Raw genomic sequence first — 15,447 nt, 5'->3', positions numbered from 1 at the left:
AACACATCCTTATGGTTAATCTTTTTGTGTTTTTCTCTACCAGTCCTTTCTTCTTCCTTGTGCATGCAGCACCAGAGGTTGTAACCTGCATAATAATTAGGCTTTTGTTTTAAGGAAATACCATCACAATATCTGGGATTCAAGGAGCAAAAGGCACAACAGGGCAGAATAGTTAAGTTTGGAAAGAAGAATTAGTGATACTTCATATCATGTTTTGAGTGGTTTTGCAGGGACTGGAAATCTATCTTGAGTTCAAAAAAAAAAAGTAATTGGGCAGCAGAGAGACTGTAGTTACTAAGTAATGAATACAGAGGGATATGCTTCAGGAGACAGGGTTAGAAATGCTCTTTTGGTGGAATGATAGGAAAATACCAACTATGAAGGTGGCCTTAGGTGGCTATTTCGTCCTGATGGACAGTTTCCACCTTAGAAGGGGAAGATCAGTATGCTGGGGAAAAAATCATTATGTTCATCAAGAAACTAAGTCCTCCTAGAAGATTAATCATTTCATTTTTAAGGTCAAATTCATTTGTGTACAGCTGTACTCTTAAGTAATAGGTGGATTCCTGACAAGCTACTTGAGGTCATACATTCAGCAAATATGAGTGCCTACTCTCTACCAGACATTTTCTTTATAAATCAAATGTTATTTTTTTTAAGTTTTCCAGAGACCTCACTACTTAAGGAATCTTATATACAATGCTAACACAAGAATTCTAATTACAATATGCATACTCCTAATGTGACATCTACTTACACATTTGTATTCTTTTGTACTTCATGGTCTGAAAGAGGGATACTTTGTAATAAATCCTTTAAACTCATAGTTAAAGTTTTTAAGATTTTAACTACTTTACAAGCCATCTTAATACGTACATACATTCAGAACTGGTTGAAGAGATGGGCAAGTTTTTGGTAAAACCTCATAATTCCAATCCCAGAAACTAACATTTGGCCACCAAACAAAGTCAGAAAGTTAATTTTCTTTTTAATTCACCATGAAAGGGGTGGGTGGGTAGTTTTAGGTCCACCAATGTTACAGGGCAAATTCTTAACCTACACAGGAGCAAGTTCTCTTTAAGCACATTACAAGTACAATTATAATACTAACAGTCAATACCATTTTTCCCAGTGAAACATAACCAATAGATCCTGGGTCACTTTGGCATGGCCACACTTTATTATTATTTCTATTTCTATTTGTCCCTTAATAAAACTACACTTTAAACTTTTAAAACGGTCATTTAAATTACTAAATAAAATGAGTATGCCTCATAACAAACCTAAAATATTAAGAATTTAATTGTGTTGTGATGAGACTCTATTTGCCAGTTACAGACACAGGGAAGATGAATATATATTTATAAGGATCAAAGGTTTATTTCTCTGTTTCTCTGAAAGATTTCTTTGCAGTTTCTCAACAGGAGTCAGGTGACTTGTGCCTGGAGTAGTAGCACTTCTAGTATGACAGGAATCTTCTAAGTAGGCAATTTTCAAGTGTCTATTCAACTCAGGAAGTTGGAGAAAATAGAGAAAGCTGGAGAAGTATACTTTTTGAGTGGGATCTAAAGGCTGGCAGGACTTTGTAAACTATTTGACTGTTGACATGATAGTCTCTAATGAATGTTGAATGGATTTTCATGATGTCTAGGCACATGCAATCTATTTGCTAAACAAATAGCAGAGGTCAACCGGGGATCGTGGACGCTTGTGTAATTGCAATTATAGTTCTTGGGCCAGGTTTCTACTCCTAGTTCAACTCTGTGGAAATCTGCAAACATCTTGAACATTTCAAAATACCAAGAGAGCTGTCCAAATGGAGCTTGGATCTAGACTTGGGAGTGTCTGTAGCCAGTTCTATTCTTGAATGCATTGCTGTGTTTACGCTCTTCTTGGCTTTCCCATCTTATTAACTAGCTCTCCTCCCAAGGACAGTGAAGTAGAGCAGAACAAACTGCTGGCTAGGGCTGCTCCAGCTTTTCTGAAGGGCAAAGGGTAAGTTAAAGCCAGAGTGTCCTGGAACACTGAATTAACTCAACTAAAAACGGAGATTTCTTGTGTCAAAAATACTTTGTGTTTGAAAGACTGTCTTTAACAAAAGCAGCTCTATTATAACCCAACTAATAGCCCCAAGTAGTTCTTTTGAGTAGACACATCTGTGTAATTCACTTTCTCAGATCTCCTTTTTTTAATATGACTAAACTTCAGATTTGATTTTCCAAAAGATACTTACTCTTTGCTTGCAACCCAATCAATGTGTTTACCATCCAGATGAATTTCTTGGCTTTACTGGATTGAAGAATGCAATTCTGTTTTCTTAAATGTTACTTTACCTACATGGAAATCTTTGTTTTTAAAATTAGTGAAATGGAATTGTGTATTTCATTGCTTGGATTTTGCTTGGATTTTTCATAGAACATCAGTTATTTTTCCTCTACCTGCTTGGTGTTCCAAATGCCTTTTCTATCACAAACTCGCTCCCTGCTCTGCCTCGTTCTGTCTGCTTCTCCTCTCAACACCCTTTGTTTCCTCCTGCCCTGTTTCAGGATACAGTACAGCCTGAATGTGGCAGACAGGCTAGCTGATGAACATGTTCTCATCGGGTTGTATGTCAACAGGCTCCGGAACAACCCACCATGGTTAGTGCAGGTTTGGCTGCTTGACTGTCCTTAGAGAGGGTAACAGTCTGATCCCTTGACAAGAAGTCTCAGCAAGGGGCAAGTGGATGCTACAGGTGGCACTAAGTCACCTCTGAATTGATTCAAACAACACGTCCTTCCTCTTAGTTTGGACATTTCCCATTCATGTACCATGGAATTCATATCCTTGTTTAAACGTAGCTAAAGGGGAAACTTGTGTAACTGGGTGCCATGCTAAATATTAGCCTTCAGTGGATGCCAAATTCTGGGTCTACCCAGTTGGTTCTGTGTTACATGTGCCAGATCAAATGCCTACACAATAGTGATGCAAGAATTTTCTTATTCCAAGGACGTGGATACCTCCACTGATTTGGAAGACAATGCACCATTAATTTAAGATAGAAGTAAAAATGGAAAAGTGATGGGATGGGATCCTACCATGGAAATCACTTCCTTAATGGTAACAGTGGGAGAAATTGTCTTTCAACTCTTCTCTGGCTTATAAATGTTTCTGAATAGCCAACCTGATAAAGACTGCTTTCAAGTCCCAGAATATGCAAAGCTTACATCCAAATGAGTTAAAATGTATGAATTCAGATAGCCCTGTGTATTCAGATAAAGGCATTCATAAAGTTTTTCTCTTTCTATTTTAATTGTGATCTAGAAGATTTCTCCCATTGGTTAAAATTACTTGGTTGTGATAATAAGTGTACATTTGAACAAAAATGAAAGTGGACAGGGGCGCCTGGGTGGCTCAGTCGGTTAAGCATCCAGCTTTGGCTCAGGTCATGATCTCACAGTTTGTGGGTTCAAGCCCTGTATGGAGCTCTGTGCTGACAGCTAGCTCAGAGCCTGGAGCCTGCTTCAGATTCTGTGTCTCCCTCTCTCTATGACCCTCCACTGCTCCCACTGTCTGTCTCTGTCTCTCAAAAATAAATAACAAACTTAAAAAAAATGAAAGTGGACAGACTACACATCTATCATATGTTTGAATGAAAATAAGTAGACTATCTATTTATCATATGTTTCAACCTAGTTTAGACTCCTGCTTTACAAATGTGTTTACCAGTTTCTTAGAAATATGTAAATTTTGCTTAATAACTCTAACTTCTCTGAACAAAAGGCCAATGGACTTTTTTTTTGCAGCTACAACTATTAAGTGAACCGAGGGGTTAAGTTGCCTTTAAAATAGCTGGCCTCCCTTCCTCAACTATTTCACCAAAAGCATCCCTGAAACATGTGATGACTGTTACTCAGTTCTCATCGCCTCCACCACTTGGTATTGTTAACCACTTTTTTGTTTCTAGAACTCTCCTTCCCACTCCCGACTCCTAGAACTATTCTTATAAAATTAGTACATGAGATGTTTTAGGAGATAACGTTGATGAACATCTATTAATAGTTACATATTTATCTTAACCTGTATTTTAAAAATATATAAGCAGCACACTCGTTTCATTTTAACGAAGGTAAAATTAAAAAGTACTCTTAGTTAACCCCACCTTTTGTTCAAAGTTGCCGAGCTTGTAGGTCAAACAGTTCCTCTTCTTTGTTACATCTCAGCCTCTCAAAACTATGAGTGAGAAGAGTGATTGCTTTAATCTTATTCCCAATGAATTTAGTTCCCCAATGTTATATGGTAGCTGAAACAATATAACTAAAGATGGAATTACCAAAAAAATGTATTGACAATCTTCAAAGAAGAATACAGTCAATATTGATTCAATCGTGTCTGAAGGCAAGCTGTGGTCTCATATTGTGTCCTCTCCCCTATAATTCTGAGCACACTCCAGCTACTTCCACACTCTTCTTTGACCTTTTCTTAATTAAATTTGTGACAAAGGAATCTCCAACGAGGAAATCTCACAGTTTGTCACCACCAGCCCTTTTCCCTACTCAAGTGACTGATCACATTGAATTGATGGCCACTTAAGGCAGTAAAACTGTCTCAGCAGAGACACCTGACATCTGTTTGATGAAAGCTGGAGGCCATATTTATTTGGAAAACAAAGCATAATTTAAGACTCATCCATGAAGCAGACTCCTTGTTAATAGCTATTGCTCTCCATATTTCTCAATGCTTTTTTTCTGTTCTTAAAAATTTCCAACTCTCTTTTGAATTTCCCATTTTTCTTATTTTTCCTTTATGTTGATTTAGATCCTCACCATTCCCCATCCTTTTAGTGATTATGTAAGTGATGGAGTGATGTCTCACCTTCTCTGTCATCATAATAACTATAATACTTCACTGCCATTCAACTCTGGTGAGATATGTAAGGGTAATAATCACAAGAGCTACCATTTTTTAAAGCACATACCTCCTGCTAAGCACTGTGTAAACACTTTATTTACATAATTTCTCCTACTCCTTAGTGTAAGCCTGTAGAATAAATATATTCATCCACATTTTTTGATAAGTAAAGGTATCAATTTAAAGAGCTTACATGACTCTCCTACAGTCACATAGCTTCAAGACAGTGGATCTGGGATTTTAACCAGTATCTACCTCATCCCAAACACCTAACCACTATGCAACATTGGCTCTTATAAAGCCTACATAAACATGTGCACTCCAGAAAGGTTTTCTGGACACTGCTCCCCACTGCATCTACCACATATCTATTTCCCAAAATTGCAAACCCTACTACATTACTTTTGTTTCATTTTGACATATTTTGAGCACATACTAGTAATAGGAATGGTGGTTGTGTTACCGTTTTTGTATTGTGGTTTCCCATTGTAATTACAATCTTCAAAAAAGCAAGAATTTTCTCTTCAGTCTCTTGTAGCTCATCATGGCAGCCAGGATATGAATAATACATTTTACATGAATGAAGTGCTTCAAAAATTACAGAACCCTTTCTTACACATTATTTGCTCATTGAAGCTCTATAGGTTTGGATATTATTATTTCCATTTCACTGATAAGTAAATGCTATCTCTGACACATTCAGAGACTTATTTAAGGTCACATGGTAGCAAGGGCTTGTGACACTGAGTCCATCTATTTTCCACCCCATTCCTCAGGCTCCCTATCTGCACATCCTTCATGAGATGGTCTACAAACAGGATCCTAATAGCTGTTCTTGATTAAAGTATTTGTTTTATAACTATCCATACATGCTCCCGCTTAACTCTGTGGGGGAACTTTTCTCCATATAAAGTACTTAATACAATGGGAAACTGACTCATTTGTAAATAGTCTGCTGCTAAATTAGAGAAACACTTGTGTCTTTGCTGGTTCTGATGTCAGATAAGCCAAATACATTAACTGTGGCTCAAGGGAGAATTCCTGCTGTCTTCCTAATTCAATGAAGTCTTAAAAAGCTTTAATGGTTTTGAACCACCTTCTCCAGTGAGGGAGAAGGGATATCAAAATGTTACACAATGAGGGCTTTTTCTGCTCTTTCCTAAAGCTTATCAAGTGCTGGGCTTAATAGTGGTTTATTGGGACCAACTGATGGGCAGACTAAGAAGATGGGAAACCAGCCCAGAACTTCCAACTCTACCCATAATTGTATGCTTGATACCTTATTCATAACCTTCTGGAACAGTGCTCTCAGCTCTGAAAAGAGCCCCTCTGTAAGGGAGGGAGTGCAGTTAAAGGCTACAGTCTATACTTTGATGTCATGTTCAATTACTGTCACTTAATTAGACCCCTGATTGCACATAAATAGGTTGAAATTTGTTCTGCTTATGTTTTTCTCTTGAGAAAAATTATATAAATAATTTTTATATTATTTATATTAATATCAATAAATTATATATCTGATACCATTTCTAGGTTTCATATATGAGGTCTAAATTATTATTGGCTTGCCTGCTTAAAACCTTTTAATAGATTCCTACTGCACTGGGTTTGCACCCCAGCCCCAACCATGACCTACAAGCCTATGCATGACCTAGCCCTTGCCTACCCCTACCCCAGCCTCAGTCTCACAGGCTTCTCCCAGCTCAATCACCATACTTAGCAGCATCCACTTTGATCAGTCCTACAAACAGTTCCTAAAACGGCCTCAGGACCATGATACTAGTTCTTCCCTATGCCAAGAACATTCTTCCCATTTTACCCTTGCCCTCTCCTGCCATACACACATGCTCTGGCTTCCTTTACATGTATGTAAAGACTGCTTCTCTGGCTTCAAACTCAGATTGAAGGCATCTACTCAAGTAGGTCTCCCATACTCGCCTCTATCATGGTATACCATTTATCTCATTCTTACCATATCTGCAATCATTGGTTGAGCAGTTGGTTGGTTGATTAGTTTACCAGCTATTTTCTCCGTGAAGTAGGGAGCTTCTCTGACTTGTTCATTGCCATATCTCTGGCACCTAACACAGTGCCTGGCGCACAGTAGGAGCACAATAGATATCTGTTGATGTCACGGGATATTGACAGTGCTATCAGTATAAAATTCCCTCTCACCCTAAACAAAATTGTTGGGAGTTCTCAGAAGATCTTTTTTACTAATAAACTTTTACTATTTAAAATAAATCACCTATTATAAATTAGCCCTTTAGTTGAACATTTTGTGTAAGAGTATAGAGTAGGTAAAAAAGCAAAACATTCAGCTTTATCTATGGAGCAGTGGTGACACTGCTGACACATATCAGCAATTCAGTGACTTGGGGAAAATGACTGATGGGGGGCAAAAAGAGAAAAACCTGAAAGTGATATTGGGAAAGAATCCATTTGTCACTTTAATGTTCTCTGATTTCTTCCACTTTATACTAGTTTACTAGAGCTACTATAACAAAATACCACAGACTGTGTATCTTGGACAAAAGAAATTTATTTTGTCACAGTTCTGGAAACTAGAGGTCCAAGACCAACGTGCTGACAGTGGGGGTTTCTCCTGAGGTCCCTCTCCTTGGCCTGCAGATGGCTGCCATCTTGCCGTGTTCTCACATGGCCTTTTCTCTATGCAGAAACATCCCTGGCTCTCTTCCTCTTCTTATAAGGACACTGGTCATGTTGCTTAGCACCCCCTCCCCCACCCTCTTATGACCTCATTTTACCTTAATCTCTTTAAAAGACCCATCTCCAAATACAGTCACATTCTGAGGCACTGGGGGTTAGGGATTCAACACAGGAATTTTGGGGAAGACACAATTCAATCCATGACACTCTTTAACACTAAATCCACCGAAGTGTATGCCTTTAATATTTTTAATATGTAGGCTAAAATTTGACCCTTTTCAGTAAAGGTTTATTTTGAAAAATGTAAATGTATTGCAATCTATTGAAAGAAAAAAGAAATTATTATCTGCACTCACTGAAAGTATCTCTTTTATATGAGTTTTCATTTCCTTATTTTTAAAAATATTTTTGTTGTTTACTTATTTTTGAGAGCAAGGGAGAGCATGTATAGGGGAGAAGCAGACAGAGGGAGACACAGAATCTGAAGCAGGCTCCAGGTTCTGAACTGTCAGCAGAGAGCCCTATGTGGGGTTCGAACCCATGAACCATGAGATCACAACCTGAGCCGAAGTTGGATGCTCAACCGAGTAAGCCAGTCAGGCGCTCCTCATTTCCTTATTAACACTACTTTTTTTTCTTCCATAAAATGTTTAGGAGTTTCAGATAGAAAACAAGACTTCTGAGAAAGGTATTTCCTTCAAATTCTAGAAATATCAATTTGAAGAATGTCACACCACCAGTGTGCATATCTGCATTGACTATGTTGTACCCACAGTTTTCTCAAAATACTCAGATGAGAAATTGATTTTAAGATGAGCTCATTTCTCAGGGCCCCTGTGTAGCTCAGTTGGTTGAGTGTCTGACTTCAGTTCAAGTCATGATCTCACAGCTTGTGAGTTCAAGCCCTGTGTTGGGCTCTGTGCTGACAGTTCAGAACCTAGAGCATGCTTCAGATTCTGTGTCTCCCTCTCGTTCTGCCCCTACCTTACTCAAACTCGGTCTCTCTCTCTCTCTCTTTCCCTCTCTCTCTCTCTCAAATAACTAAACATTTAAGAAAAAAACTTTATAAAAAAAAAGATGAGTTCATTTCTCTGTTATAGATTCTAATACATGTTTAGTTTCCATGGAAAACAAGAGAGACACTACCAATCTGGTGAGGTCATTGATGCAAATTAGCTAGTGTAGTACTAGGCACATGGGAATGACTCAATAGTCATGCCTCACTTAATTTTGAAGTAAGTAGATTTTAAAATCTCATATTCTAAAACCTGTCCATTATAATATGGTAGGAAAAAATGGTAACTCATGGGTATTCATCAATATTGTTAAGTGGATGACCTTCAGAATATGTTTTCTCCAAATGTGCTAAAATAAAGAACTTAGTATAGGATTGGTCTCATATGCTGCTTGATAAATTGTATAAAAAGGACATTTGATTACCAATAAATGGGAGTGTTGTCACTTGGAGAAAGAAGAGAAGGCTGTCACTGTTAAGCTGACTCCTCTCTTTGTTTAGGAAATCAGAGATGTAAAGTTCACCCAGTGCTTCCATAAAATCCTTCATTGATTCAACTAGATGGTCTTACTTCTTTTTGGTATACCCTAGAATACTGACCAGTAACCAGCCAAATGTTCTGGAGCAAAAAGCTAGATTATAGATAAGGAGATGATCATGCAAAAATGATTATACCAAGACAGTGTTACCTGCTTTTTAGAGGTAAAAGTAAAAAGAATACTCCCATAGAGCCTCACCATGTGCCCTGGCACTGCTCTAAACACTACATAATAATCCTTCCAGCACACCAGGAGGGATGTTATCACCATATCCCTGTATTATAGATGAGAGAACTGAAGCACAGAAAGGTTAAGTGATTTTCCCAGAGTCCCACAGCTAGTAACGAAGAGGGCTAAGGTTTGAATTCAGAAATGATCCAATCCCACCTTGAGCCCACTCTTATATATCATTCCTTCCTGTAAGCATTTCTTCTGAGTGGGAGCTTACCTTTTTCAGACACCATTGGCTTACCTAATCTTTAAAACAACAACAAAATTTGAACCAGAGAATTTGCCATGACTGTGAGTGGGGAAGATCTGATGTTGATAAATATGAAAGAGCATAATGACATTTCTATGAGCCTGAACACCTATAAAGACCAGATAAAAGATCTGCATGTGGCAACTGAGTGTATCTTGATTTTAATGCTGCCAAATGTGAATAATTCACAGTTCAATTTTAGATGACATGGCTAGTGTTAAAGTACTGTGTTTTATCTGTACGCTTCTGATTTTCCCAGTGTTGAAAATGCATGCAGAGCCAAGAAGGATATAGAAAACGTGGGCCAAAATCCATGACGCTACAAGCCAAAGAGAGCTAACTTGTGTTTGTTCTTTTGTCCAGCTAGCGCTTAGGCACTTCCTGCTGTGTTCCAAGTGCTGTGCTAAACATTCAAGATCCAATGGTGAAAAGATTGAACCATTCTTTCTTCAAAAAAGTTACAGTTTAGTAAAGGATAAAGACAAATGAAAAAACAATTAAAATGCAGAAGGTAACAGGTACAATAAAGGCAGTGAGGTGCAGAGTGCCATGGGATATATGAGGAGCAAAATCCTGAATTTAGAGGTTGGAAGTGAGGGTAGGAAATGGCAGCTGAAGCCAACAGCAAGATGATGAGGAATCAGCCAAATGGAAGTGGGTGGAGGAGACAGAGAGATTGTTCAGAGCAGAGAAAATGTGGAACTTCTTGAGAAACTTGGCCAGGTAAGGCTGCTAGAGTACCAGGAGTAAAGGATAAAGCTAGATTGTACAGGACCTTGTGAGTCTTATGTACGAGTTTGAAAAATGAAAACCCATAAAGGAATGTTATTTTTTAAAAAGATCATTTGTAAAAAGATCACTGTCCACAGGATGTAAAATGAATTGGAGGGAAGAATGAGTCTAAAATGGGAGGAATCTGTTGAGAGGGCTTCATGCCAATTCTGGATAAAATGACAGTGGCCTGGATCACATGTGTGACCACGGGAATGGAAGGAAATTGAGGAACTGGAGAGTTTGAAGAGGGTAGAATGCATGACCTTGGTGTTCTATCATAGGGGGCTGGTAGAGTCAGGGTCTCAATAAAGGACTTGGAAGGCATCCCTATACAGACGCCATTATCATGGTAAGTTTTATCATTATTATCCAGGAAGATGGCCATTTCATGATTTCCTATCTTTTCCTTTTAAACCAGTCATTAAAGAGCCAACAGTTGAAGCTTTGAGAGTTAGTTCATTTCCCACTGCATTCTTCAGGCCCCTAAAATCACTTCTTGAGCCCCAGAATCACTTAGCTCCTTTCCACCCCAACTCTATTCTGTTCCCTGGACTCCTGAAGGCCTGATCAGGCTCTGTTCCCATAGCATTTTGCTCTCAACCAACTGCGAACTCACCTGATAAGGTAATAACCTGGTAAAGTAATCCTCCACTTCAGTGCGACTAGTAATGCCTTCTCAAGCAATAATCCTTCTCTTAGCTATTTGTATTTTAATAGAAGAGTGGTACCTGAGGCCCGATGGCCATAAAAATTAATCTCTAGTGATAAAATTCCTTTCACCAATTCAGGCAAATGGAAAAATAGTAAGAGAAAACGTAGAAGTATTTCTGCCGCCCTTTAGACCACATTATTATTTGGTTGACTGTCCCACCTGGGAATTCAGTACAGGCTTGTAGAGAAACCAGAGAAATGTGAGCAAACCCTGGGTTCCCAGAAAGCTTTGCTAAATCACAGTTTAGTAAGCCCTACCTCAGCTGAGGCCACTTGAGCTTCCTAGAATGCCATTTTGAAATGACTAGCAACACACAATGGCCATACATTTAAGGAAGAAAGTGGAGAGCTTTCAAAATAATAGATTTTTCTGCTCTGAAATACAGTCTACACAGCAGCCACTTTTTAATTCATCATAGTCTTGTAGCAAGATTACTGATTATAAAGTCTTGAAATGAATAGCCAGAGATGGAGAAAGTGTTGGAATCGGTATTTCTTTAATGATTTGGGGATTATTGGCCATTCATTTTCAACTATTTGTAATTGAAGTCTTGAAATAATGGGATTTATCAGAGGAATGCCTATTCACCCTTGTATAATTTGAGCATGCTGAAATGGTGCATGTGGACTCATAAATCGTTTGTGTGCACAAAGGGGCAATATATCACTCCGCCCCTCCTTCACTGAGGGCCAGGGGAGGAAAGGCGTGGAAGTGTGAGTTATAGCTTACTAGACAGGATCCCATAACTTCACGTCTTACATCTCCAAGAGGCCTTTTTAATGTAACTTGTATATTATTTATACTTGCTGGTCACTCATGATAAAAGACATATCTATCATGAGGTTTTTTATCAATGTGTTTTTATTATTTATTTGTCAAAACACACGCAAATGTTTTCGACAAAGTCACTTTCAGGCAAACAGATCATTGCTCTGGGCTTAGAGCAATGGGCCCTGTTGTCTACACAAACTGTGCTGAATTAGGCATATGATTTTTTAATACCAGCCAGAAATGTTAAACATGTTAAAATCAAATTAAGTTGTTTCTTTGTGGGGTAGTTTTATGTTTACAGGGAACACACTGTGACTTTTTTTATTAAAGTGATAACGAGAAACTCAGTTATTATTTTTAACCACTACACAGGGCAGACATCGTGTTACGGAGTCAACCATCTGCTTTAAAGCATCAGTTCCTCAGAACTAATGCCTTCTGCTGTTACAATTATTTTCTTACTCTAAGTCTTCCGTATGCTGATTGAAATCTCAATCTATGGGGCTTGGTACCACACATATGTGAGCTAGAAACCTAGAATTTTCTGTGTTCAGGAATGTTAATAAAATATCAGAGATGCTGTATGGATATCAGCAAATGCTCTTAAAATTATTTCTTTTATATGGTTTACATTTGCGATTTATTTCATGTGTTTAGATTTCCATTTTATCTTCAAGATCTTCCAGATCCTTGCTACTGAAAGTGTTGTCCCTAGACCAACAGTATCGATGTATCTTGGAAACTTCCTTAGGAATGCAGATTCTCGGGTTCTGCCCCACACAACCTACCATATCACTCTCAACTACAGAATGAGAAACTACATTTTTTTTTTACAAGATCTCCAATATTTGAAAAGCCCTACTCTACATGGTTGTTGGGTGGGAGATAATATTTTGAAGGAGACATGAGTCATTAATGAATCGGAACAGGTTACTAAAGAGGTAAAATAATGTGTTCTAGGCATTGTATTAGTTTGATGTGTTTTACATGCATTAGCTCATATGGAGAAAAGGAAAAGACTTTTTCTGAGGGTGAAGAAGTGACTTAGTAAATGTAGATATTCAGGAATATTCTAGGCAGTTATTGTAGCCCAGAGAAAAGGGCTAAATCTAAGCTGGAAGTATTCACGATAACAACAGGAGTTTACATGTGTTAGGAGTATAGACTGATACAGAGAGATGGAGACAGGAATGTTTTCTGAATGATAAGAGACAGTGTTAATAATAATGGATTCAGCCAGCCAGCAAAGAGCTATTTGGAAGTGACACAGCTAATATTCTGGAAGCACATAATGATTTCCACTCATCTTCTCAATTTTGAACAAAAGTTAAAAAACTAGGTTGCATATTTACTTTATGTGTGAATATGCATGTAAATAATGTAAATGCATGTTCCTTTTTGTGGATTCAGGTCTTTACAATGGATGATTCTTACAGCCTTACCATTGGCATAGAATTGTGTTACTTTCAGTGTATACTCATGAGTATTGATTTTTTTCTTTAAATATAAATAGAGCAGAATATATTTAAGGATAAGAGAAACTAGTTTCTAATCTTGATTCTGACCCAGCACTCACCTTGATAACTGACAAATCATACTGTAACCAGCTAGCCTGTTAACAGGATTGGTGTTACTGGTATGTTTCATAGAATTTTTTTTTAATGGCATGCAAAACTTAGTCTTAAGTGAAGGGCCTTCCAAAATATGGGAGAGTTGATAATGCTTCTATTTGCTTTAGATTTTTAGGAACTCAATCATCCTTATTCTAATATGAACAATTTCTAGAATTATAGGAGACAATAAACAATTTTCTTTAATGTCATTAGAAGCCACTGCTATAATTCCACTGCTCTAGAAGTAAATATAAAATGGCAAGTTACCTGGCTGGTAACATTATAGATAACAATTTGTACTAGTTATCTATTGCCTCATAACTAGTTGTCCAAAAACTTTGCAGCTTAACAGAACAAATATTTACTATCCCACAGTAGTGGGTCAGAAATCCAGCATGGTGCCCATGACTCAAGGACTGTCACGTGGCTACAGTCAAGCTGGTGGCTGGGGATGTTATCTTATCTGAAGGATCTATCTGTGGGATTCCATTCACAAGGTTACTATTGGCTAGCTTTGGTTCCTTATCACATGGGCCTTTCCATAGGCTGCTTTAGGACGTGGCAGTTAGCTTCCCACAGAGCAAGCAATCCAAATGAGCTCAAGAGAAAGAAATACTCAGGATGGAAGCCATGGCCTTTTTATAACCTAATCTTGAAAGTGACATTCCATTACTATTCTATTCACTAGAAGCAAGCCCGTAAGTCCAGCCCATACTTAAGGAAGAGGATCATACACAAGAGTTACTATCAGGAGGTGGGGATCACCGCAGGCTGACTGAACTGGTTTTTTTTAATCGTGCCTCCATATTTTCTGACATATCCATTGTGGACATGTATTACTTATGGAATAAGGAAATAAAAATGTTAATGGCAGTAAAATTAAAGAGAAAGTATTCTTTTTTTTAAGTTTATTTATTTATTTATTTATTTGAGAGATTGAGAGAGAGAAAGAGAGAGAGAGAGAGAGTACCCAAGGGGGAGCAGGGAGAGAAGGAGAGACAGAGAATCCCAAGCAGGCTTCTCACTGTCAGCACAGAGCCCAACATGGGGCTCAAACTCACGAAATATGAGATCATGACCTGAGCTGAAACCAAGAGTCAGATGTTTAACAGACTGAGCCGCCCAGGAGCCCCAAGAGAAAATATTCTTTTATCAGAAATGTTGAGGAGAAAAGTCACTCTTCTTTGGAGGTTTCCGAGCAAGACATTGGATTCACTGAAGACAAGATTATTAGTGAAACTTCCTGGCCATGTATTAGATGGTGTCATGAATCCAAGTCTGAGATCACTAACCTAATACGGTTTTGTATGGCTTTCAAATTTTTACACCAAAAAGTTGAAATAGCAAAGCCCCCTGGTGGTCATGTAAATATATCACTCTTTCTCACTGTCTAACAGCCTCCTTCTTGCTCTGTTCTCAATAGTATGCTTGAGAGTTCAAACCGACTTGACGAAGAACACAGGCTGATCGCCAGGTACGCGGCGAGACTGGCGGCCGAGTCCACCTCGTCGGTGAGTCGTGTGAGTGAGAGTGTCGTGCTCGCTCTTATCCTGACAGTCGGTGCGAGGGCAGCAAAGCCGGGGAGCTGTTACCGCACGGCCTGCAGGCCCTAAGCATGAGCCTTCTACTTCTGTTTTTCACGGTCCACTAAAGATCATAGTGTTAGGCATTCTGTTACAGCACTGCCCAACCAGCCAACACCTGATTTCTCTGATCATTCCTGATCAGTTCATAGTAAGAGGGAGACTCAGATTCACAACTGGCTCAGATGAGTTTCTGCTTTTATCAGTATGTAATACATACAAGAAAGAGAAAATTATGTAGTGAAATCAGAGGAAAACCCTGGATCACAGGTCAAAGCTGCCATACACCAGACTTAGCTACAGGAAGCCATTTAGGATATAAGACATAGGACCTCAAATTCTTTGTTGGCAACACAAATCACTTCTTTGTTAAAAGAAATGCCAATTAAAAAATCATAG

At 38.4% G+C, this 15,447-nt stretch overlaps 1 protein-coding gene across 21 annotated transcripts in view; it reads left to right on the top strand.

Moving 5' to 3' along the window:
* DTNA (dystrobrevin alpha) overlaps positions 1-15,447 on the top strand; it is a 255,612-nt gene that overhangs the window by 200,074 nt on the left and 40,091 nt on the right. For 11 of the 21 annotated variants that reach the window (XM_029921412.1, XM_029921411.1, XM_029921410.1 and 8 more), the window contains 3 exons: positions 1,918-1,995; positions 2,547-2,639; positions 14,889-14,976. In XM_029921412.1, coding sequence (XP_029777272.1) covers positions 1,918-1,995; positions 2,547-2,639; positions 14,889-14,976 — 259 coding nt within the window. Of the gene's footprint in view, positions 1-1,917; positions 1,996-2,546; positions 2,640-14,888; positions 14,986-15,447 lie in introns of all 21 variants that reach the window. The other 10 variants (XM_029921418.1, XM_029921415.1, XM_029921417.1 and 7 more) reach the window with 2 other exon arrangements.

This window comes from Suricata suricatta, chromosome 14, assembly GCF_006229205.1.
Source record: "Suricata suricatta isolate VVHF042 chromosome 14, meerkat_22Aug2017_6uvM2_HiC, whole genome shotgun sequence".
In the NCBI taxonomy this organism is placed as follows: Eukaryota; Metazoa; Chordata; class Mammalia; order Carnivora; family Herpestidae; genus Suricata; species Suricata suricatta.
This window is presented reverse-complemented; position numbering and strand designations above follow the sequence as displayed.